The 22220-nt window shown below is 56.2% G+C and overlaps 1 protein-coding gene across 1 annotated transcript; it reads right to left on the bottom strand.

The window, feature by feature from the left end:
- Positions 1 to 419: 419 nt before the first annotated feature.
- Positions 420 to 21446, bottom strand: LOC144717537 (ubiquitin thioesterase Zranb1-like). The gene is made up of 9 exons (XM_078592932.1): positions 21377 to 21446; positions 16350 to 17662; positions 12724 to 12911; positions 12103 to 12256; positions 11645 to 11716; positions 5261 to 5459; positions 2718 to 2838; positions 1096 to 1225; positions 420 to 851 (listed from the first exon to the last, which is right to left on the bottom strand). The coding sequence occupies exons 2-9, from the start codon at positions 17452 to 17454 to the stop codon at positions 466 to 468; spliced, it is 2355 nt and encodes a 784-aa protein (XP_078449058.1). The 5' UTR covers positions 17455 to 17662; positions 21377 to 21446; the 3' UTR covers positions 420 to 465.
- Positions 21447 to 22220: the final 774 nt, after the last annotated feature.

Genomic DNA, 22220 nt, shown 5'->3' with positions numbered 1-22220 from the left:
TGGAAGAGCGGAACGGAGGAGAAAGAGGAAGGAAGAGGAGGAAGGAGGGGGAGAAGGAAAGGGATTTAGCGCCAGTCTAAACTACTAAACTACTTTTTATTTTACCATGTAAGGCCCACTGAGCTGTATAGCTCTTATTAAGAAGTGACCTGGCCACAAATGACAGCTCAACGACGTGGCTTATCACGTGGAAATTTATAGCAGTCAAATACTCTAAACATGTGATTTGATTCTCTATGTGGAGGGACTAACCGGAGGACCCGGAGAAAAATCCATGCCACCACGGGGAGAACGTGCAAACAGTCTGCAGCACCAGCGAGCGACCACTGAAATGTGAGACAATTTTTACCTCGTAGAATTTTCACCCCGGGGGGAAAATACAAAATATTATTTGAACCCCTGGGTATAAACGCATTGGGTCAAGATGTTGTACAGGTTCAGAGCAACAGTGAAGAGATCGGGTGCCTACCCAGGGTTTCTTACAGCCTTGTTCAAACCGACTCCTGTCGACATTAAGCAGTTGACTGTATCGCCCGAGAACGGTTGCGCCAACAGCAAACGTACGCAGTGACTCCCGCGGCGTCCCACGTCTCTCACCTCGCAGGCCGACAGGAAGTGCACGGGGAGCAGCTTGCGCTCGCTGTCCACCAGCGGCAGGAAGGTCACGGTGCCTTCATCCTCGCCGCCACCGCCGCCGCCGCCACCACCGCCGATGTTGGCGCCGGCGCCGGGGCTCACGTAGCCCTCGCTCTCCATGGGTACCAGCGCCGAGAAGTGACCGCGCGTGTAGCCCAGCGCGATGGGCGACTTCCAGCAGAAGCTCGCCTCCCACAGCACGGGCAGGTACACGCCTGCGCACGCACGCATGCAGGCACACGCGCGCTCCCTCGTACCGCGTGCATCGCTGGAAGCTCACTCGGCGCGCTCGTGCACGCGTACACGTGTTGGGCAGGGACCATGCGCTGGGTGTGGAAGTGATGTCGGGTGTACGTGACGTGACGTGGACGATTTAGACACGTGCAGGGTGTACGGGATGTTGATGGGGTGCGGGGTGTGCATGGTGTGTGCGGGACGTGCGGGCGGTGAATGTGGGACCTTGGAAGCGAGCATATCCCAGCGTCTCCCCGCGGAAGCTCTTGTAAAACTTGACTCCGTAGACGATGATGGGACGACGCAGCACGTGGGCGAGCACAAAAATGTGCGTGTGCTCCAGGCTGGAGCCCGGCTGTATCCACACAAAGACAAAGATCCACCATGTAGCTTTTAACAGACTGTTGGGACAAGTGTTGTGAGCGAGCACCTGTGAAGGCAGGTAAGGCACACGAGGGAATGAGTGGTCAGCACCACACCTGGCTGACTTTGTCCCCCTCATTTGAGGCTGAGTCGACTTAGGAGAGGCTCAAGACTGGTTCAGATAATCATCACTGATGTTGGCAATAAGCAGGAATCGAATTTGGGTCACCGTATTCAAAGCGCAGCTCACATGTGAACCGTAGCACACGGTGACACACACAGTGTCGCACAACACTGACTGTTGGAGCAAGAGCTGCAGCGCTTAGCTTTGCGATGAACGACGTGGCGACCCGAGTTTGATTCCCAACCACGGCCAACATCAGTGACGAGCGATATCTGAACCGATCCTAGGAGCCACATCCCCAACCCGCACTGGCAGAGTACGGTCAAACAACCCCCCCCCCCCCCCACCATGGTCGACATCGTGCCGTGGATGAACCAGGGGCGGCGAGATTAATTTGCCGCTTCGAGGGACAGGCAGCCCCCCTACCGGACGGTGAACCAAACCCGTGGGAAAGTGAACGAGACGCGCACGGACCACGCGCCGGCAATTTCCCCCAATTTGCGTAAATCAGACACGTCATTAAAATTAGCATAATACGAGCAGGCCCGGGGCCTCATTAGCGCCTCGTTAAAGCGGGATTTATTGCGTTAAGCAGGCGCGCTCCTCCACTGCTGAGCGGTAATTGCAATCGGTTAATGTCTCCGATAAAAACGGAAGGGGAATAAACACTCCTTTCGCGAGCGATAAAATTAGGCGAGCCATGCCGAGAAGTGTCGACGGCGCACAAAGCAACACGCGCTTCCGCAAACACACCGGCACGCCAACACTCTAACAAACAAAGACACAGATCCCCCGTGTAGCCTTAACAGACTGTCGGAGCAAGTGCTGTTAGCGAGCACCTATGAAGACCGGCACTGCAGGCGAGGGGGTGGGTGGCCAGCACCACGCCTGACCGCACAAAGACACACATTGACATACACGCACGCAAGCACATTAACACACACGAACACAGGCCGGACCGGCACGGTGTGCGGGCTGCCGAGGGGTGCGGGCCTTGCTCGGCTGCCGTGGTTCAAACCACAGGAGGGCGCTGGTGGCCAAGTGTTGCCCCCCTAACGGTCTGAACCAGAGGTCACTGGAAGGACATCGGAGTAGATCTGTGGTGCCCACTTCCGTGAGACGTTCTCCAACACATAGGGTTGGCGCTGCTCTCCTCCGAGTGGACTTCTCGCCGAGTGACGTTGGCGCCGATTGCGTAATTGGGATGGAATTGAGGATGAACTCATGGTTCGTTTTTACGTTCCAGATCACAGGAGAACACGGCGCCCGCGTTAAGCACCCATCTCAGCTGCAGCAAGGGCGGTGTGGCCAGCCTGGGGCCAACCCGAGTTGAGCACGACCGGCACGCCCCGGGACTGACCTGGCTGGCGAGCGAGAGGATGAAGGCCCAGTCCTCCTGCCACTGCTCCTCCCGGAGGGAGAAGTGGAGGCCGAAGCTCTGCGATGACCACGACTCCCACTCCTTCCAACGGGTGTAGAACCTTCAAACCGCACACGCCGCACACACCGCCTGATTGCGACACCCACGCGAATGCTGCTGCTTTCCCGCGACACCCTCCAAACAGCGCAATCTCGTCGTCGTCACTGTCATCATTACATGGTCCCCCGTAGCCCAAGTCACCGATGTGCATTTGGTTTTCGTGGTGTATTCACGGATACACCGCATTGCCCCACGTACACTATCTTATACCATACTGCAGCACACCACACACACACACCACACATTAACCACACCACACACACAGCACACACACACACAAAAAAACGTCCCCCGTATAGCCTTAGCAGACTGTTGGGGCAAGTGCTGTTTGCGAGAACCCATAAGCCGGCACGGCCTATACGGGTTCTCGCCGCTTTTGTCTCCCCAGCAGCGATGTTTACATACTGCACAAGGTACTCATTTGAGGCCGAGTCGACCTAGGGGAGGCCCAGGACCGGGTCAGATAATCGTCACTGGTGTTGGCTGTGAGCGGGAATCGAACTCGGGTCACCGGGTTCGTAGCGCAGCGCGCTAACCGCTACACTACCAGTTTAACACGTAGCAGGCTTTCGCGACCAATGTTATTCATAATTAAGGTTTTTGGGTTAGATCGCGGAAGTATAAATGTGTCGTAACCCTCCACCACCCGACACAGACAATTAGTAAGGGATTTGTCACGTAAACAAAACGCCAACTAGTTACTACTTCAGCCCACCGGTGTGTTGGAGAGTAAACCCACTACTTTACAATTTGAGTGGTACGACGTTTCGCTGGCAATTACATCCAGCATCATCTGGCGTCTGCCAGAATAGTGAACCCATCCACCTGCTTCCGGTCTTAAATAGAGCAAGACGACATCATCTCTGAACCCAGTCAGGTGATTTATTTAAACAAAAGGAAGGAGCAGTAATGGGCTCTCCTTTGTCTCCTGCTATAGCGAATCTGTACATGGAAAACTTTTAAGCAAGAGCACTTGCTTCAAGTACATTAAAACCATCTTTTTGGTTTAGATATGTAGATGACACTTTGGTTGTCTGGCCACATGGTAAAAATACACTTAATGACTTTATCAATCATCCCAATTCACAAAACCCGGCCATCCAGTTCACCATGGAAATGTAGGTGAATAACACTCCCTTTCCTGGATATTTTGCTCGGACAGCGTTTACTTAAAAGGAATGCACACTGATGCCTATTTGAATGCAGATTTGCATCATCACTCCGCACAGAAATCCTCTCTCATTAAGATGCTCATACATCGGGCTAAAACAGTGTCAGATGGTGAAAGTCTGAGGAAAGAGATTAAACATGTGAAAGAAGCTTTACGATTGAATGGCTACAATAATGCTCAAATTAACAGAGCATTGAATGCCAAACCAAGATCGAACAGCAAATACTGCTGAAAGCGATCAAGTTATTAACACTATTAAAATACCATATATCGCGGGAGTAACTGACAAAATAGTTCGAGTTTTGGAAAAGTAAAAAATCGATGTAAGATTTGGCACGGTACACAAAATAAAAAAACGAGTATCTTGTACTAAAGATTAATTGCCTAAGTTATCAACATCGGATTAATTGCTTACGTGGCAGATGCTATATTGGACAGACGGGACGTAACATTAGCGTAAGACTAAAATAACATCAACGAAATATTAAATACTCTCAAACACAATTGTCGGCAGTTGCAGAACATACCAACAAGGACACTCAATTGATCTTGATAACGTTGAAGTGTTATGTAAAACGAATTATTACTGGCCAAGACTAATTCGAGAATCCATTGAAATTGAGAGAAATGCAAATAAATTTAACGGCTCTGACAGCTACAGGCTTAGTGCGGCCTGGAAGCGTATTATTAAGTAATACATCTTATAACTACAATTGCTTATAGAGGGAACACATATTAATTAACTGTTTACTAATCTATTATAAATTACAATAACCATCCCCTCCTCTGATTTCTGCACCTGATGGGTTCAGTGATGATGTCATCTTGCTCTATTTTTAGCAAATCGCCCGATGATGCTGGTTGTAATTACCAGCGAAGCGTCAAACTACTCAAATTGTAAATGTTGTGGATTTACTCTCCAACACACCGGTGGGCTGAAGTAGTGACTAGTTGGCGTTTTGTTTATGTGATAAATCCCTTACTAATTGTCTGTGTCGGGGGGGGGGTGGAGGGTTACGACACATTTATACTTACGCGATCTAACCCAAAACCTTTATTATGAACACGACACTACACACACACAGCACGCACACACAGCACGCACACACGGCGCGCACACACGGCGCGCACACACGGCGCGCACACACGGCGCGCACACACGGCGCGCGCACACGGCGCGCACACACAGCGCGCACACACACAGCGCACACACAGCGAGCACACACAGCGCGCACACACGCCACTCTCTCACCAATGGGAGCAGTCGTGGAGGCTGTCGCGCAGCGCGCTGCGAAGCACGCAGTCCTTGTCGTCGATGCCCCACGTCGCCTGCAGCACCGAGTCGAGGAGGCAGTCCCCCGCCGTGCGGTTCCACAGCGCGTACAGGCGCGACTCGAGACGCTCGCTCAGCTCCAGCGACCAGTTGATGATGGGAGACTCCTCCTCCAGCTCTGCGTGCCCACGGGTCGGGACGGGCGGCGGGGTCAGGGGGGGGTAGGTCGGGAGGTCGGGGTTAGGGCCGCCGTTGACCCGCGAACTCGCGGGCACGGTTGCCCGGGTCGGTTCGTGTGCCGACCTTTTACCACGCACTGCTGCGGGGCATCTCCAGGAGCTCAACACGCAGTTCCACTTCCACTTTGGGGATGGATAATAATCTCATCTTCTTCTTTTCTTAATATTTCACGTTTATTTTGTTCAACCAGGTTAGGACTCGACAGTGGTGACCTGGGTGACCAAAACGATAAAAGCAATAACATAAGGAGTATAGACCATCATGCGAGCTCCGCTCATCCTCACAGCGTCTTTTGGCTAGCCATCGAATAAAAACAGTTACTGCTTTTACACGCTTCCAGATGCACTTCTGCGGCCGTCTGGAACACACTTCCTTCCGATAATAGGAAGTGACTGGAGCTATGCACTTTTAAATATACTGTAGATTGGAAACTAATTTCGTAAGAACTGCCTTTTGTGTTTAGTTTGCTGTTCTTCCCCCACACCTCCATATAGCACGGTTGGCTGCGTACGGTGTGAAAGAAGTTCAACATACGTACATGGAAACGACATACAATGATTAAGCAAATAGAAATCAGCACAAAACAACTGCATTAAAAAAACCCGCATAAAACAGTGCACAAACCTAAATCAAGATTAAATAAATTAATGTTGCATTTATATTGCGCCGCTGAAATGCCTCAGAAAAGTAGAACGCCTCATGTGTCGCACCTCATCTCAAACATTCGAAGGGCCCCCCCAGTGGCAGCTGTCGCTGTGCGACACAAGGTGATGCAGTGCACGTCAGAGGTCGCAAACGGGTTTTGATTCCTTACCCATACCGGTATCCGGCCGCACCAGGGTCGCAAACGGGTACCCGTACCCGTACCCTACCTGATACCCGGCTACTCGTACCCGGCCGGGTATCGGGTAGGGTATGGGTATCGGGTACCCGATTACGACCTCTGGGATGAAGCCATGTTGCAGGCGCGGGTGGGTTGATTCTAGGAACTTGAATTGTGAGAAGAGACAAGACGTTGGGAAGTGAGTGACAAACGGTGACTCACCAGTGACTGACGGCCTACCCGTACCCGGCCGCACCAGGTTCGCAAACGGGTACCCATACCCGGCCGGGTACGGGTAGCTGGGTATCGGGTAGGGTACGGGTATCGGGTACCCGTTTGCGACCTCTGGTGCACGTGGCCTGCCAGCGGCCATAGTTCTACTGCCACTAGGGGGCGATGATTGGTCGAGATATGCGCAATCCCTGGCGAGTGATTTGCGGCTCCATCTTTCTCATTTGGCAAAATGAGGATCGCGACGCCGGCACACAACGGACTGCTCTTGCGAATGACGTCACGGGATACCGAACGTCCACCGAGTTGTTCGCCACCCATCGCCTCAAGTCCTGTTGTGGCCTGCACCGTGCATCGGAGCTCTTTAACTGCACTTTCCCCAACAGTCTGCGAGAGGCGATGCGGGGGCTATTTGTTTTTATTCACGGCCTTACATTTTTAGTATAATAGTACTCATTAAGTCTCCCATCACTGTGGTGTTGAGCAAATCATCATCATCATCATCATCTCTGATAACAATGATCATAAGATGTTATTTTATGCCGAGACAGAAAGAGGGACCACGTAGACTAGAGAACACACGCAGGGCAAAGACGGCATCATTCTGTGGAAGAAAAGTGAGTGGGCTGGGGCCGGACACGTCACGGCTAGAAAGGACGACGGCTGACGGTCAACGACGAACGACGGACCAAGGGAGGGAAAGCACGCGAGAGAGGACGCTGACTAGAGAGACGAAGCGATGAAATCAGCTCATGGCACATGGGTGCCATGTGGAGTCGCGTCGCAAAATCGTGACAGATGGCAACAGCTTCTTGGGGAGGCCTTCATCCAGCAGTGGATTGACCATGGCTGCTGCTGCTGATGATTCGCTGATGGTGGGAGGCTGCGGGAGGCGGTGTGCCGAATGAAGGTGACCTTGAGCTAACGGCCGTGGCAGGGATTCCCGTGCCGGCTGCGGCATCTGCCAGTTCAGCGGCATAGCCGTCCGTGTGTTCACACATCTAAATACGCGCGCACACACACACACTAACGCATACACACACATTCACACATATATCTCCACACTCACACATTCTTATATGCACTAATACACAGACACATATGTACGTTCACATTCACACATACACGATCGTAATACACTCGCACTCATACGTACATACTCGTACTCTTACAAACACACACTAATCCACACACTTACAAATATAGTACACATGAACACACTCATACAAAGACAAAGATCACCCGTATAGCCTGAACAGATTGTTGGGGCAAGTGTTGTTAGTGAGCACCTATGAAGGCCGGTACGACACATGAGGGGGGGTGGGTGGCCAACACCACGCCCGGCTGCCTTTGTCTCCCTAGTGGAGATGTACTACACACCGCACCAGGTACTCATTTGAGGCTGACTCGACCTAGAGGAGGCCTAGAACCGGTTCAGATAATCGTCACTGGTGTTGGCCATGAGCGGGAACCGAACTCGGGTCTCCGGATTCGTAGCACAGCGCGGTAACACAGGTTCACGAACACTCACGCACCACACAACAACAACAGCTGTCGCTCACCACGAAATGAAAGTCAGATCTCCGCAGCACTTGTGCCAGGCGAGGTGAACTTTGAAGATTTTCGATTCGTGCGCACGCACACATACGCGCGCGTACAGACGCGTACACACGGCTGTACCGTGCTGTCGCATCTGTCAATCTGACCCCCACAAGAGCAACATTATTGGAGGTGCCCCCCCCGCCCCACAATCCCTCCCACCCCAGGCCCCCCACCCGTCTCCCTGGCTCCCGGCCCGCAGGCTGCCCCCCACCCTGGGAGAGACGTTTATGCCACATATGTTTCCTTACGTTCGCCGCGTGCGCGAGGCTCGTTAGCGGCGTGGGGTGCCTGGGCATCGCTCTCGCTCGTGCACTTGTACATGTGTAATTACGTGTGCAAGCACGTGGGGGTGCGTGCGTGTGAGCGTGCGTGCGAGCGGTAGTGCAGTGGTTAGTGCGCTGCCGTGTGAATCCGGCGACCCGAGTTAAATTCCTGCTCACGACCGATAACAGTGGTGATTATTTGAACTGGACCCGAGCGTCCCCTAGTAGGTCGACTCAACCTTAATGTATGGTTGAACTTCTTTCACACCGTACGTAGCCAACCGCGCTAATCGGAGTTGCGGGGGGGAGGACAACAACGCAGTTTGAGTACCTGGTGTGGAGTGCGAAGATCAGCACTCAGGGAGACAATGGTGGCCAGGCAAGGTGTTGGCCACTCGTGCCCTCGTGTACTCACCGGCGGAGCCAGTGGGGGGGGGGGGGGTGGAGTGGCACGTGACCTCCAAATGATCCGATCGAATCCCTAATTTCGATCGGATCATTGAGGTTTATTAGTAATAAATCGGCATTTTGCGACCCCCACTGCCACTGTGTAGTATATTATTATGAGATGATAGGACAATAGTCTGAGTCCATAATTGGCAATATGTAACGGCAAAGCGGTTATAAGTGACTCAGAATTGTGCGCAGTTGTGTATACAATACACGACTTCCCTGAAGGCATTCACCTTCAGCGAGCGCGATGCCGATCACACAACGCGGTTCGAATTCGACCCTCGATCGATGGCTGCGCCATCGCCGCACACGCGTCGAACAAAAAGCAAGGGACAAGTCCTTACTTACTAACAACTCCTTACTTACTAACAACTCCTATCATTTTTCATTGCTGGAGGGGTTGCCCCCCCTACCTGAAAATCCTGGTTCCGCCATTGCGTGTACTGTGCTGGCGTTCATAGGTGCCCACTAACAGCACTTACCCAACAGTTTAATCAACATTAAATACTCGATCGTTGTTTTTGTGAGCAAAATAGTGCGTGTCATTTTGTGTGGAAGCAGGTGGGTGTCTTTGTTTTTTGTGTATACGGGTGTGTTTATGTAGTTATTAACATGAATTGATTCTTTTTTGTGCTTTTGGGGGTCCTTGACCCTCAATCATTAAGGATTTTCATGATGGTGGGCAGGCCCGGGTAAAGCTGCGTAGCCAGGAGTCAGAGCCATTCCCTGTTCACCTTGGGGTGCGACAGGGATGTCCTCTGGCCCCTGAATTATGTAACATATTTTTCACCACGTAGTTTGAGAAGCTTTCCATGGTTGTACAGAAGGAATTTAAAATTGCTAGAGATACAATGGGAGGCTGATCGATGCCTGAGTGCAGTCAAGGCATGTCTCCCTCTTGGTCAACCATGTTATGTATGCTGATGGTCTTGTAATTGCTGCACATTCTGAGTTGGGGAATCTATTGCTGAACCTGGAATGTGCCGTGGCAAAGAGGTGGAGACTAACCAACAGCCCCACAAAAACAAAGCAACTTCCTGGGTATTGTGTCATCAAATACTCCCCTCCGGCCACTCGCCATGAGTGACAGGGTGGTTATAGAGAGAGTGGATACGTTTACGTACCTCGGCTGTGTGCTGACGAGCAGCAGATGTTTCACTCCGATCAGTCATAACACTGTGTTGAAGCTACCTGGCTTGTTGCTCCAGACTAAGCTCCAGGTCTTCTCAGCGACAGTTATGCCCTCCCTTTCCTATGTTTGCGAAGCCTGGACCCCTCTGAAGGAACATTTGCACTGGTTTGAAACATTCAGGGTGGCTTGCCTACGATCCATCCTTGGTTTAACCAGGTTGGATTGTATGAGCTCACAAATCCTTGAAATATTTGGATAAAGTCCCGTTGGTGAGCTTCTCCGCCAGGCAAGGCTGTGTTGGATGGGACATGTAGCCTGCATGCCCATCCAATGCATGCCCAAGCAGCTTCTGTTTGGCCGGATAGAGGGTGCTTAACTGGCAGGGCATGGGCAAGGGAAGAGATGGGCTGATCCGGTACAGGAGGATCTGTAACCGAGTCGACTTTCCGATCACTGGTACAAGCGGTGTCAAGATCGGCGTCTAGGGAGGTGGCTCGTAAAGGACGCTACTTAGCAGTTGGAGGCACCCTTCAACAACAACGGAGGGCAGAGGAATGACGCTCACAACGAGCGAAGCACCGGGCCGCTAAAACGCAGCAAATTGGCGCAGTGAGGAGTGCAGATGATGCATAAACCAGTCATATCAGTCAGTCAACACAAAACACCTGCGTCTGTCCCATGACCTCATGCCAGTGAACCTTCCACACTTCACGTGGCCTCAAACTGCACCCAAGTGCTGTGGTGACATAACAGCAACTTAGTGGCCAATGGCGGCTGGTGTTTTGGTTGTGTAATATGTGTGAGCAGTAGCACAGTGGGTGAGCACAATGCGCTATGATCCCCGTGATCCGTGTTCAATTCCCACTCGTGACCAATAACAGCGACAAATATATTTTAACTGGTCCTGAGAATTGCCTAGTAGGTCGCCTCAGCCTTAAATAAGCACCTGGTGCGGCGTGTAAACATCAGCACTGGGGAGACAAAGGCGGCCGGGCGTGGTTCCGGCAACACCACGTGTGGCTGTGCGCCGTACCGGCCTTCATAGGCGCTCGTTCACTGGCAGCACTTTCCCCAATGGTCTGTTGGGGCTACGTGGGGGATCTTTGTCCTTGTGTGTATACAGTGTCTGTATACACGTGTGTGCTGCAGGCACGGGGGGGGGGGTTTCTGTCAGGCCCTGTGATGTAGCTCAGGAAGCCTGGGGGCTGCGGTCTGTGCCAACACAAACAGCTCCTCCCGTGGGCCAGTGGGCGAGGGAGGAAGGGGGCGGGGGGGTGACGGAGGGGGGGGGGTAAAGCGCAGTGGGGGAGGAGGGGTGAAGTGGCGGTGGAAATAATGGCTCACATCAGCGTACGCCAACACGGCCACAGTCGCGTCCAGACACTGGGGCCTAAAATAACGCAGCCAGTGGCTCGTTTGCCCGCCCGCCCCCTCGCTCACCCACTCACTCACCTGCTCACTAACCCGCCGAGGGCACAACACACATTCACCCAGTACACTCACAGAGAATATACCACTCACCAAGAACACACACACACTTAGAAATGAAGGTGTGAGGATGTGGCGAGCGAGTGGCGAGCGAGTGGTGAGCGTGGGGTGAGCGTGGGGTGAGAGCTCACCTTTCTGCACGTCGCGGTCCAGCAGCTCATCGTAGAGCTTCTCCTGCACGCGTCCGGGCAGCTCCTCGATCTCTGCAGCCACGGCAACCACAACCACACAACCGCTTAGCACAATCATCAGCACCTACCACCATCACATGAACATCTACCCAGCTAACCACCACCACACATACAAAAGCTAACCACCACCACAAACCCAGCTAACCACCACCACGACATACCCAGCTTACCCACCACATGGCGCAAACCCCACACCACAAAACATACTCCGCCTTCACGCATACCACACCCACATCACGCACCACACACCGCATCACGCCACGCACCACACACCGCATCACGCCACACATCGCATTTCACCGCGCAACACACACCGCATCACGCCGCACACCACAGAGCGCAGAACATCAAACTCCTCACGACACACGTGGCACCTCGTCTCGCACACCGTGGCTCACCGGCTGGCAGCGTGAAGGTCAGGAGGTCAGACAGAAAGTGGCAGGGGAAGTCGCCTTTGCGCTGGTGGAGCGACGTGGCAACTTCGCGCCGGATCAGCTCCGTCAGCTCCGGGCACACAAACGCCGGGATTCGTTTGGCCGCGTGCTGGGAGACCTGGGGGCACATGGGAACACAGCACACCTGTAGGGACACATAACACACCTGTAGGTACACACAGCACACCTGTAGGGACACACAGCACACCTGTCCAGCCCTCACCAGGTACACACAGCACACCTGTGATAGTAACCGTTTCAGTACGGGCGATGGTATCGGTGACGGTGAATGTGATACTGAGGGCTCAGTGTCTGCGGAGGTAACATTTGGTGACGGTGACGACATGACGTCCGCGAGGGTGACACTGAAAGGCTTGGTGCAGTCACGGTGGCATTTACAGCAATGGGCTCAACGTTCATGAGGGCCGGTGATGGTGGCAGCGGCGGCGTTGATGCCTTGGTGTCTCTGGGAAGGAGGGTACTGGCGACCGCGCTGGCGATCGTGCCGGTGATGATTGTGAGGGATGTGCTCGGCGCCGGTGATGGTGCTGGCGATGGCCGTCCCACGAGAGGGGATCTGCGCACCTCCGCGAGCAGCATGGCGAGGATGTCCTGCTGCTGGAAGCGGATGGCCAGGTGCACGAGCGTGTGTCCCGTGTCGAAGGCCGAGGGCCGGTTGAGCAGCCGCACCTCGTCTCCCGTGAGCTGGCGCGCGATGTCGCTCCCGCAAGACTTGTACGCCTCCACGGCCGCAAAGTCGCCCTCCACCACGCCTGGGTGACGCATGCAGGGGAGGGGACGCGGGGCCGCACGGGGGTCACGGGGACACCACACGGGGGGGTCCCACGGGGACCAGAGACAACTTGAACTCTGTTGTCAAACTGTTGAGCAATGCGGAGCGTCGATAGAGAGACGCGGCGGGGAGCACCGGGACGCGGGGACGTGGAGATACGCGGACACGTGTGGAAATGGATACATGTGGAGACATGGAGACACGTGCGCATGGATACAGAGACACACGGGCACGTGGAGTCATGGAGACACAACGGTACGTGGAGACGAGGGGTGACGGAGATCGACTCAGCCATTTATAGACACGGGGAGATGGAAATAGATCCAGGTAAGCGGGGACATGGAGAGGGGTAACGGGATGCATGGCCACACAGACACAAAGCTACACTCAGGTACGTGGGGACAGGGACACACACAGAGGCACATAGACACATGGAGCCATACAAAACACAGGGCCACAAGAGGAAACGCAGGGACAAGAGATGTACACACAGGTACACGTGGCGAGCGGGAGACACAGAAGGGCTCCCAAGGACACGCGGTGGCACACACGGACACACCGGTACCAGAGAACATAAATTACATCTCTTATCGTAAACTGTTGAGTAATGGGGAGCCTCAAGGACAGTGGTGGCACAGGCTCAGGAAAAGAAGAGTGGCACTCACACTGCTCTGCTGCTTGCAGCACAGATAGGCGGGCGAGGCACAGGGAGCCAGGGGGAGAAGCAGGCAGGTGTAGAGACATGGCGAGATGCGGGGTGATGCATGGAGGTACGGGGAGACGCAGGGTGGTGCAGGGAGGAACGGGAAGATCTATGTCTCCCCCTGTCTCCCGGGAGCTACTATTTAGGCATTGACCGGCCGAGAACGAATCTGCTGCTGCCGCTGTCGCCACCACAGGACAGATCGTCTTACCCGCCCAGCTCCCCAAAAACAAACGGCAACCCAACTCTAACGCCGAGCAAGGGGCAGGTGCAGAACAACTCCACACAGCCGGCGAAACAACATGCGCCACAGCACGCAGCTGGCTAAACAGCGGGCGCAAACGGCACGCACAGATGGGTCCTAGGGCGACGTCCTCCATCCTCCTTCACCCCCGCCGCACCCGTGCCATTCCCAGCAGTGGCGCAGCATGGTAGGCATGGGTCCCGGTGCAAGGAATGAAATGAGGGGCTACCTTCACCCAATCCAATTTTACCCCCCGGCCCCCCCCGATTCATCGAATGACCCCACCGCATAGGCCCCTCCAGTCTGAGAGACCGAGTGCAGTTGAAGGAACTGCACACTCGCGAGCCAAACCACTGGGTCCTTTGCTAGTCTAGAGGTGCTATGATAGCCTGTGGGTTCATTGTTAGTCTATGAGGCTCTATGCGAAGTACCACTCTGTGGGCAAGTCAACGGTGGTTGTCCGATGGATAGACTCACCCTCTGCCATAGGAATGTGGAACTTCCACCACTGGCTCAGGGTGTAAATGGAAGAGGAGTCACACCTCAATGCTCATTAGAGCAGGAAATCACTTTGACTGGACTGTGTGAATCTTGAAGTCTCTATACGACTCTACGGGTCTCTACGCAAGTCTATATATAGGTCATTATGTAAGCCGACGACGGGTTTTAGTGGTGTAGCGTGGTTGGCATTGGCCCTGGTGCAAGGAATGAAATGGGGGGCCTCTATCCAATTTCCATCCCCCTACCGCCCCAATCTCCATAGTCCGGCGCCTGTACCCTTGCTGCCTTGTGGGCCCTTGTGCAGGTGTACCACCTGCGCACTACTCAATAGCTGGGCCACCGTCTCCCTGCCTCGCCGGGAGGTGCAGCACCGGCCTGCTCTCGCGGTGGCGGCGCTGGCGTCCATCTCTCTAACGAGCTGCTCGTTAACGGTCGTGGGAACGCGGCGCCGAGATCGTGCCATGTGCCGTAGCGCCCGCCCGCGGCGGCAGCGGCGTGTGCGGACTTGCCATTGGCACCCCCCTGTCTCCCCCCCCCCACCCGCAGCGACGTAATGTGCATCGATGTGCAGTTCTTACGCAGGCTTGGCACCAGCCGCGTACTCACAGCACACTGCCATGGCAACTCAGCACAGGTGTGTACGTTCAGCACAGGTGTGTACTCACTGCGCACTGCCATGGAAACTCAGCACAGGTGTGTGCTCACTGCGCACTGCCATGGAAACTCAGCACAGGTGTGTACTCCCTGCGCACTGCCATGGAAACTCAGCACAGGTGTGTGCTCACTGCGCACTGCCATGGAAACTCAGCACAGGTGTGTATGCTCTGCACAGGTGTGTACTCACTGCGTACTGCCATGGAAACTCAGCACAGGTGTGTATGCTCTGCACAGGTGCGTACTCACAGCACACTGCCGTCGACACTCAGCACAGGTGTGTACTTGCCACTCCTCGTGCGTTCCAAGTGAGAGCAGAATACTCTCAACGTACATTGAGCACTTTCTTGAACACTCTAAGCACTTTCAGCATTTGCTGTGTACTCTCGGAAACACTGTGTCCTCTCAGCACATCCTGTATATCAGTGAAAGATGTGTACTCTCTGCACACTTCAAATAATCTCAACACACTCCATGTACTCTCAGCACACACTTGTGTACTTGCTGCTCTACCCCAGGTGTCTAAACCCCATGTACGCTGCGGCAGCTGGACAATCTCAACACACTCCGCGCACTCTCTGCACACACCTGTGTACACTCAACAAAGATGGGTACTGTCAGCACTCGTCGTGTACACTCTGTACGCATTGTGTACTCCCTGCTCTCCCCGTGTACTCTCAGTGCGAGCTGAGAGGTCACCGCTAATCCGAAGCCCCGCAGGGGTGGCCGGTAAAATCCTGAGCAGCGCGGCTCATCCGAGAATTAATTTCCCTGCTGAGCGTCGCTCTCAGCTACAGTGATGGGAGGGTGAGCAATGGGTTGGGGTGATGGGTGGTGGGGGTTATGGGGGGATGAAGGATATTGTGAGATGATGGAGGGTGACGGGTAAGGATGAGGGGGTGGTGATATGACATAATGGGGAGAGATGATGGGAGGGGGCAGTGGTCTCAGATAATTATGGATGATGAGGATCTGGTTTGAGACCGTGGGAGATGGTGGCAGATGACAACGAGGATGATGGGGGTGGAGACAATGGAAGAAGACGGGGGTGATAATGGGAGTGATGGGGGAGTGATGTTAAAGGATGATGACATGCGATTAATGGGGATTCCCATCTAAACCAGTGTAAGCTAAGTGACCTTCAATTCACTTGTTTCATGAAACCGGACACTGGGCTCTAACCCAGACTCCAGACTCGGCTGCAAAATGTAAATAGGCAGTATGGTGCCCCCCACTGGGACAGGCTGGGAGGGAGGGAGGTGGGGGCTTCGGGGAGGGGGGGGCAGGAGACGTGGGAGACGTGGGCGCTGCGTTACCCAGGCACGCGTTCAGGAACAGCCAGTCGGTCTTGCGCATGCGGTTCTTGATCTGCTTCAGTCGCTTGAAGTCCACCTCGCGATCCTCCTTACGGTTATTTCCCACGGCGCCAGCAAACTCTATCCGCGGGACATCCAGCAGCGGAGAGTCCGGATCACGGCGTGACGACGACGGAGACCGCCGCATGCCCGCGCCGCAGCCCCCTCCCCCGCCGCCCTCGCCCACCAAACCGACCACGCTGCCCGTGCCGCCGCCGGCGGCGCGCCTCCTCGCCCGCTCCTGCTCTATGAGCGCGGCGGCCCTCTCGGCGTCCCTAGCGTCGATGGCCACTCGCTCCGGCTCGACCGCCTCGTAGTTGTTGGGCCGCGGGTGCGCGCACACGGAGCACTTGAGCGACTTGGGCCAATTCTCGTAGGTGCAGGTGGCGCACATCCACTTGGGGGAGACGGGGGCGCGGGACGCTGGCGGGGGCGCCGGCGCCGATGGCGGCGGGGCCAGGGCCGGTGGCGCCGCGGCACGGTTGCGGTCGTTGTTGAGGATCTCCTCCACGTGCTCGGGCGACACGGGCGAGGCCCCGCCGCCGCGACGGTGCCGGGCGACGCACGTGGTGGACGCGCCGGGAGAATCGCCGGGGCTGCCGCCGCGGGGAGACCGCTGCGCGGCGATGGTGGCGGTGACGGTGCGGCAGCCGCCGCGCTGGGTCAGGCACTGGGAGCATCGCGCGGTGCGCTGCCAGTTCATGTACGTGCACGTGGCGCAGCTCCACTTTCCGGCAGAGTCCGCCGTCACGTTACCGCCGCCGAGGCTGCCGAGGCCGCCGAGGCCGCCGAGGCCGCCGAGGCCGCCGCCCACCACGTCGTCAGCGTCCGGGCAAATGATGGGCGTCCCCCCGCTTGGGCCGCCTCCTCCTCCGCCGCTAGGGGAGACGTCGGTGAGCACGCGGCGCCAGCGCCCATCGTCCGGCGAGCCCGGCGTGCCGGCCTCGGGAGGAGAGATGATGCTGGGGCTGCGTCTGGGTGCGCGGCACATGGTGCACTTGATGGCGGAGGGCCAGTTCTCGTAGGTGCAGTAATCGCAGCCCCACTTCCTCCCACCGTCGGACATGCTGGCGGTGGCGGCTGCGGCGGCGGCTGTGGCGGCACGTACCACGGCGAGGGCGGGCGACCTCCGCGAGTGGAGGGCAGCGGTGACCCCGGGGTGCCGCTCCGATCACCATTCGGCACCGCTGTACGGGGTCACGGGCTGGGCACAGGGTCGCGGGGATAGGTCACGCCGGGATGTGGCCACCGTCACCTCCTCCTCCTCTTCACACCTGCAAAGCGGACACGACAGTGAAAGTTCAACTTATACAAATCTTCTTGAATGCGCCGGATCTCATCAGGTGTCAACAGGTGAGCAGGGTGAGCCTGGTTATAGCATTTAGAGTTTGAAGACTATCTGGTGATGTTATGTGTTGGGAGGCTTGGAGCTGTAAACTAGCAGGAGAGATGGCCGTAGAGAAACGGACTGAATCTGAGAGGAGAGTTGAGTGTCATCCCCTCGCATGAGGGGTAGGTTTTCTCTGGGTTCTCTGGTTTCCTTTCACATGAAATCAAACACTCATTGATAGAATTGCCAAAAAGTCGCAATGTAAGAGGATCCTTCTGAAAAGGATTAATGAGACTCGGTATCTATTGATATGCTACCACACACCTTTACACCTGCTATAGATACTACAACGGTATCTTCAGGTGTGTTACTGATGAGGTCTTTCCATCTGGATGTGTGCTGGCCACCGACCCCCTTCATGTGCCGTGGAGGCCTTCAGAGGTGCTTACGAACAGCACTTCTCCAACAATCTGTTGAAGCGATGATACACGGGGGATCTTTGTCTGTTTCCACGAGATTTTTGCGAAACCAGACTGGGATCTCAGTGGTACGGGATGCCAGGGGACTTGGGCAGAGCAGGGATGAGGAGGCCAGACCGAGGCGGAGAAGACCCAGAAATACAGGAGGCAGGGATCAGAACGATAGGGGTCCAGGGAGATGTGACGAGGAGCCAGGATCACGGGGAGACGGGGATTCGGGGACCCAGACGACGGGGATTCTGGGACATCGAGACCGAGTAAAAGAGGGTCACAAGGACTCAGAGTGACAGGGGTCCAGTTAACCATGGACCCAGGGAGACGGAGTGGCATGGACCCAGGGAGACGGAGTGACATGGACCCTGGGAGACGGAGTGACATGGACCCTGGGAGACGGAGTGTCATGGACCCTGGGAGACGGAGTTTCATGGACCCCAGGGAGACGGAGTGGCATGGACCCTGGGAGACGGAGTGGCATGGACCCAGGGAGACGGAGTGACATGGACCCTGGGAGACGGAGTGGCATGGACCCAGGGAGACGGAGTGGCATGGACCCAGGGAGACGGAGTGGCATGGACCCAGGGAGACGGAGTGACATGGACCCTGGGAGACGGAGTGTCATGGACCCTGGGAGACGGAGTGTCATGGACCCAGGGAGACGGAGTGACATGGACCCTGGGAGACGGAGTGGCATGGACCCTGGGAGACGGAGTGGCATGGACCCAGGGAGACGGAGTGACATGGACCCTGGGAGACGGAGTGTCATGGACCCTGGGAGACGGAGTGTCATGGACCCAGGGAGACGGAGTGGCATGGACCCAGGGAGACGGAGTGACTTGGACCCTGGGAGACGGAGTGACATGGACCCAGGGAGACGGAGTGACATGGACCCAGGGAGACGGAGTGGCATGGACCCAGGGAGACGGAGTGACATGGACCCAGGGAGACGGAGTGGCATGGACCCAGGGAGACGGAGTGACATGGACCCTGGGAGACGGAGTGACATGGACCCAGGGAGACGGAGTGACATGGACCCAGGGAGACGGAGTGACATGGACCCAGGGAGACGGAGTGGCATGGACCCAGGGAGACGGAGTGACTTGGACCCTGGGAGACGGAGTGACATGGACCCAGGGAGACGGAGTGACATGGACCCAGGGAGACGGAGTGACATGGACCCTGGGAGACGGAGTGACATGGACCCAGGGAGACGGAGTGACATAGACCCAGGGAGATGGAGTGGCTTGGACCCAGGGAGACGGAGTGGCATGGACCCTGGGAGACGGAGTGACTTGGACCCAGGGAGACGGAGTGACTTGGACCCTGGGAGACGGAGTGACATGGACCCTGGGAGACGGAGTGGCATGGACCCCAGGGAGACGGAGTGACATGGACCCAGGGAGACGGAGTGACATGGACCCAGGGAGACGGAGTGTCATGGACCCAGGGAGACGGAGTGACATGGACCCTGGGAGACGGAGTGACATGGACCCTGGGAGACGGAGTGACTTGGACCCTGGGAGACGGAGTGACTTGGACCCTGGGAGACGGAGTGACATGGACCCTGGGAGACGGAGTGACATGGACCCAGGGAGACGGAGTGGCATGGACCCAGGGAGACGGAGTGACTTGGACCCTGGGAGACGGAGTGACTTGGACCCTGGGAGACGGAGTGACTTGGACCCAGGGAGACGGAGTGACATGGACCCAGGGAGACGGAGTGACTTGGACCCAGGGAGACGGAGTGGCATGGACCCTGGGAGACGGAGTGACTTGGACCCAGGGAGACGGAGTGACATGGACCCTGGGAGACGGAGTGACTTGGACCCTGGGAGACGGAGTGACTTGGACCCAGGGAGACGGAGTGACATGGACCCAGGGAGACGGAGTGACTTGGACCCAGGGAGACGGAGTGGCATGGACCCAGGGAGACGGAGTGACATGGACCCAGGGAGACGGAGTGGCATGGACCCTGGGAGACGGAGTGACTTGGACCCAGGGAGACGGAGTGACATGGACCCTGGGAGACGGAGTGACTTGGACCCTGGGAGACGGAGTGACTTGGACCCAGGGAGACGGAGTGACATGGACCCAGGGAGACGGAGTGACTTGGACCCAGGGAGACGGAGTGGCATGGACCCAGGGAGACGGAGTGACATGGACCCAGGGAGACGGAGTGACTTGGACCCTGGGAGACGGAGTGACTTGGACCCTGGGAGACGGAGTGACTTGGACCCTGGGAGACGGAGTGACATGGACCCTGGGAGACGGAGTGACATGGACCCAGGGAGACGGAGTGGCATGGACCCAGGGAGACGGAGTGACTTGGACCCTGGGAGACGGAGTGACTTGGACCCTGGGAGACGGAGTGACTTGGACCCAGGGAGACGGAGTGACATGGACCCAGGGAGACGGAGTGACTTGGACCCAGGGAGACGGAGTGGCATGGACCCTGGGAGACGGAGTGACTTGGACCCAGGGAGACGGAGTGACATGGACCCTGGGAGACGGAGTGACTTGGACCCTGGGAGACGGAGTGACTTGGACCCAGGGAGACGGAGTGACATGGACCCAGGGAGACGGAGTGACTTGGACCCAGGGAGACGGAGTGGCATGGACCCAGGGAGACGGAGTGACATGGACCCAGGGAGACGGAGTGGCATGGACCCTGGGAGACGGAGTGACTTGGACCCAGGGAGACGGAGTGACATGGACCCTGGGAGACGGAGTGACTTGGACCCTGGGAGACGGAGTGACTTGGACCCAGGGAGACGGAGTGACATGGACCCAGGGAGACGGAGTGACTTGGACCCAGGGAGACGGAGTGGCATGGACCCAGGGAGACGGAGTGACATGGACCCAGGGAGACATGGAGCGAGGGAGGTAGAGACACATGGAGCCGACGGTGAGAGGCGAGCGAGCAGCCCAAGTAAACAAGAGTTGACAGACAAGCAGTAAGGGAGACGGCGCAGGCAGACAGCCACAGAACGGTACAACGGATGAGACCGGGACTCAGGGAGACAAGAAGACAGAGAGACAAGCAGAGAGACAAGCAGAGAGAAGACAGGGACTCGGGGACACGGGGACTGGAGGCCGCATCCCTCCCACTGGCCCCTCGTGTTTACAGGCCGGCACCCCGCGCCGCCTGGCACCCAACGGGCCCGAGACCCGGGAGAACTCACCCTTCTCTCCTACTCCTGCTCCTCCTCCTCCTCGCCGGGAGACGATCTCGCCTCTCCCCGCTCTCTCCCCGCTCTCTCCCCTCTCCTCCCTCCCTCCCTCTCTCCCACTCCTCGCTCGCCTCTCGCACTCCGCTCTCCTCTCTCCCCGCGCCGCCCTCAACGCCTGCCCGACATGGCGACCCGTCTCCCCGTGACGTCACCGCGCACGCGCCGTGACATCACGGCGCGCTCCCCCCACCCACCGCCCGCGCGTGCGTCGTGACGTCACCGCGCACTGAGTTTGTAAACACAGCAGCGTGGGGGTGGTCCGGGCTTCCAATGAGGGTTACTCAAACGGTAACCGTTTTGCGAATCGGTTACCGGTTCCGACGACCAGCCACTCAGTCAGCGTTTCAAGCGAAACTTTCGCTATGGATTGCAATGGATGCACTCCACAGAGAGAAGCCCTGTAGACTCTCGAGGGTATTTGGTCTACTCTTCCACGTTAGCAAGACGTGTTGTAAGAGGTGGTAGTACCCACACTTTACCGACCCGCGCCCGACATGATGATCGTAAACTGTGGCGTTGTACCCAATTTCGTGGACTTGAACAAACATCCCAATGTCGTACAAGCTCTTCTAAAACTGCATTGAGACTCGGGTGTCGGCAAACTTTTCATGAATGAAAACTCTCAAACAGCTCGTGTCACTCCACACGTCACGGTCAGGCGTGTCAGATTGAAGCGTTACAACGTACATGTAGGTGTGACCATAATGACGTTATTAAAGTGTTTTTATTTTATTATTACACGTTTTATTAACTCACTGTTGTTGTTTCCTCAAATCTTGTGATTCAATTTGTATCC

This window comes from Lampetra planeri, chromosome 4, assembly GCF_965212315.1.
Source record: "Lampetra planeri chromosome 4, kcLamPlan1.2.h2, whole genome shotgun sequence".
Lineage (NCBI taxonomy): Eukaryota > Metazoa > Chordata > Hyperoartia > Petromyzontiformes > Petromyzontidae > Lampetra > Lampetra planeri.
This window is presented reverse-complemented; position numbering and strand designations above follow the sequence as displayed.

Excerpts from the sequence above, each read along its gene's own strand:
- LOC144717537 (XM_078592932.1), bottom strand. The coding sequence starts at position 17,454 with ATGTCCGACGGTGGGAGGAAGTGGGGCTGCGATTACTGCACCTACGAG. Across the intron at positions 12,912-16,349 it reads GTTCCTGAACGCGTGCCTGG|GCGTGGTGGAGGGCGACTTT; the intron begins GTAACGCAGCGC and ends TGCGTCACCCAG. Across the intron at positions 852-1,095 it reads GGGATATGCTCGCTTCCAAG|GCGTGTACCTGCCCGTGCTG; the intron begins GTCCCACATTCA and ends GTGCGTGCGCAG.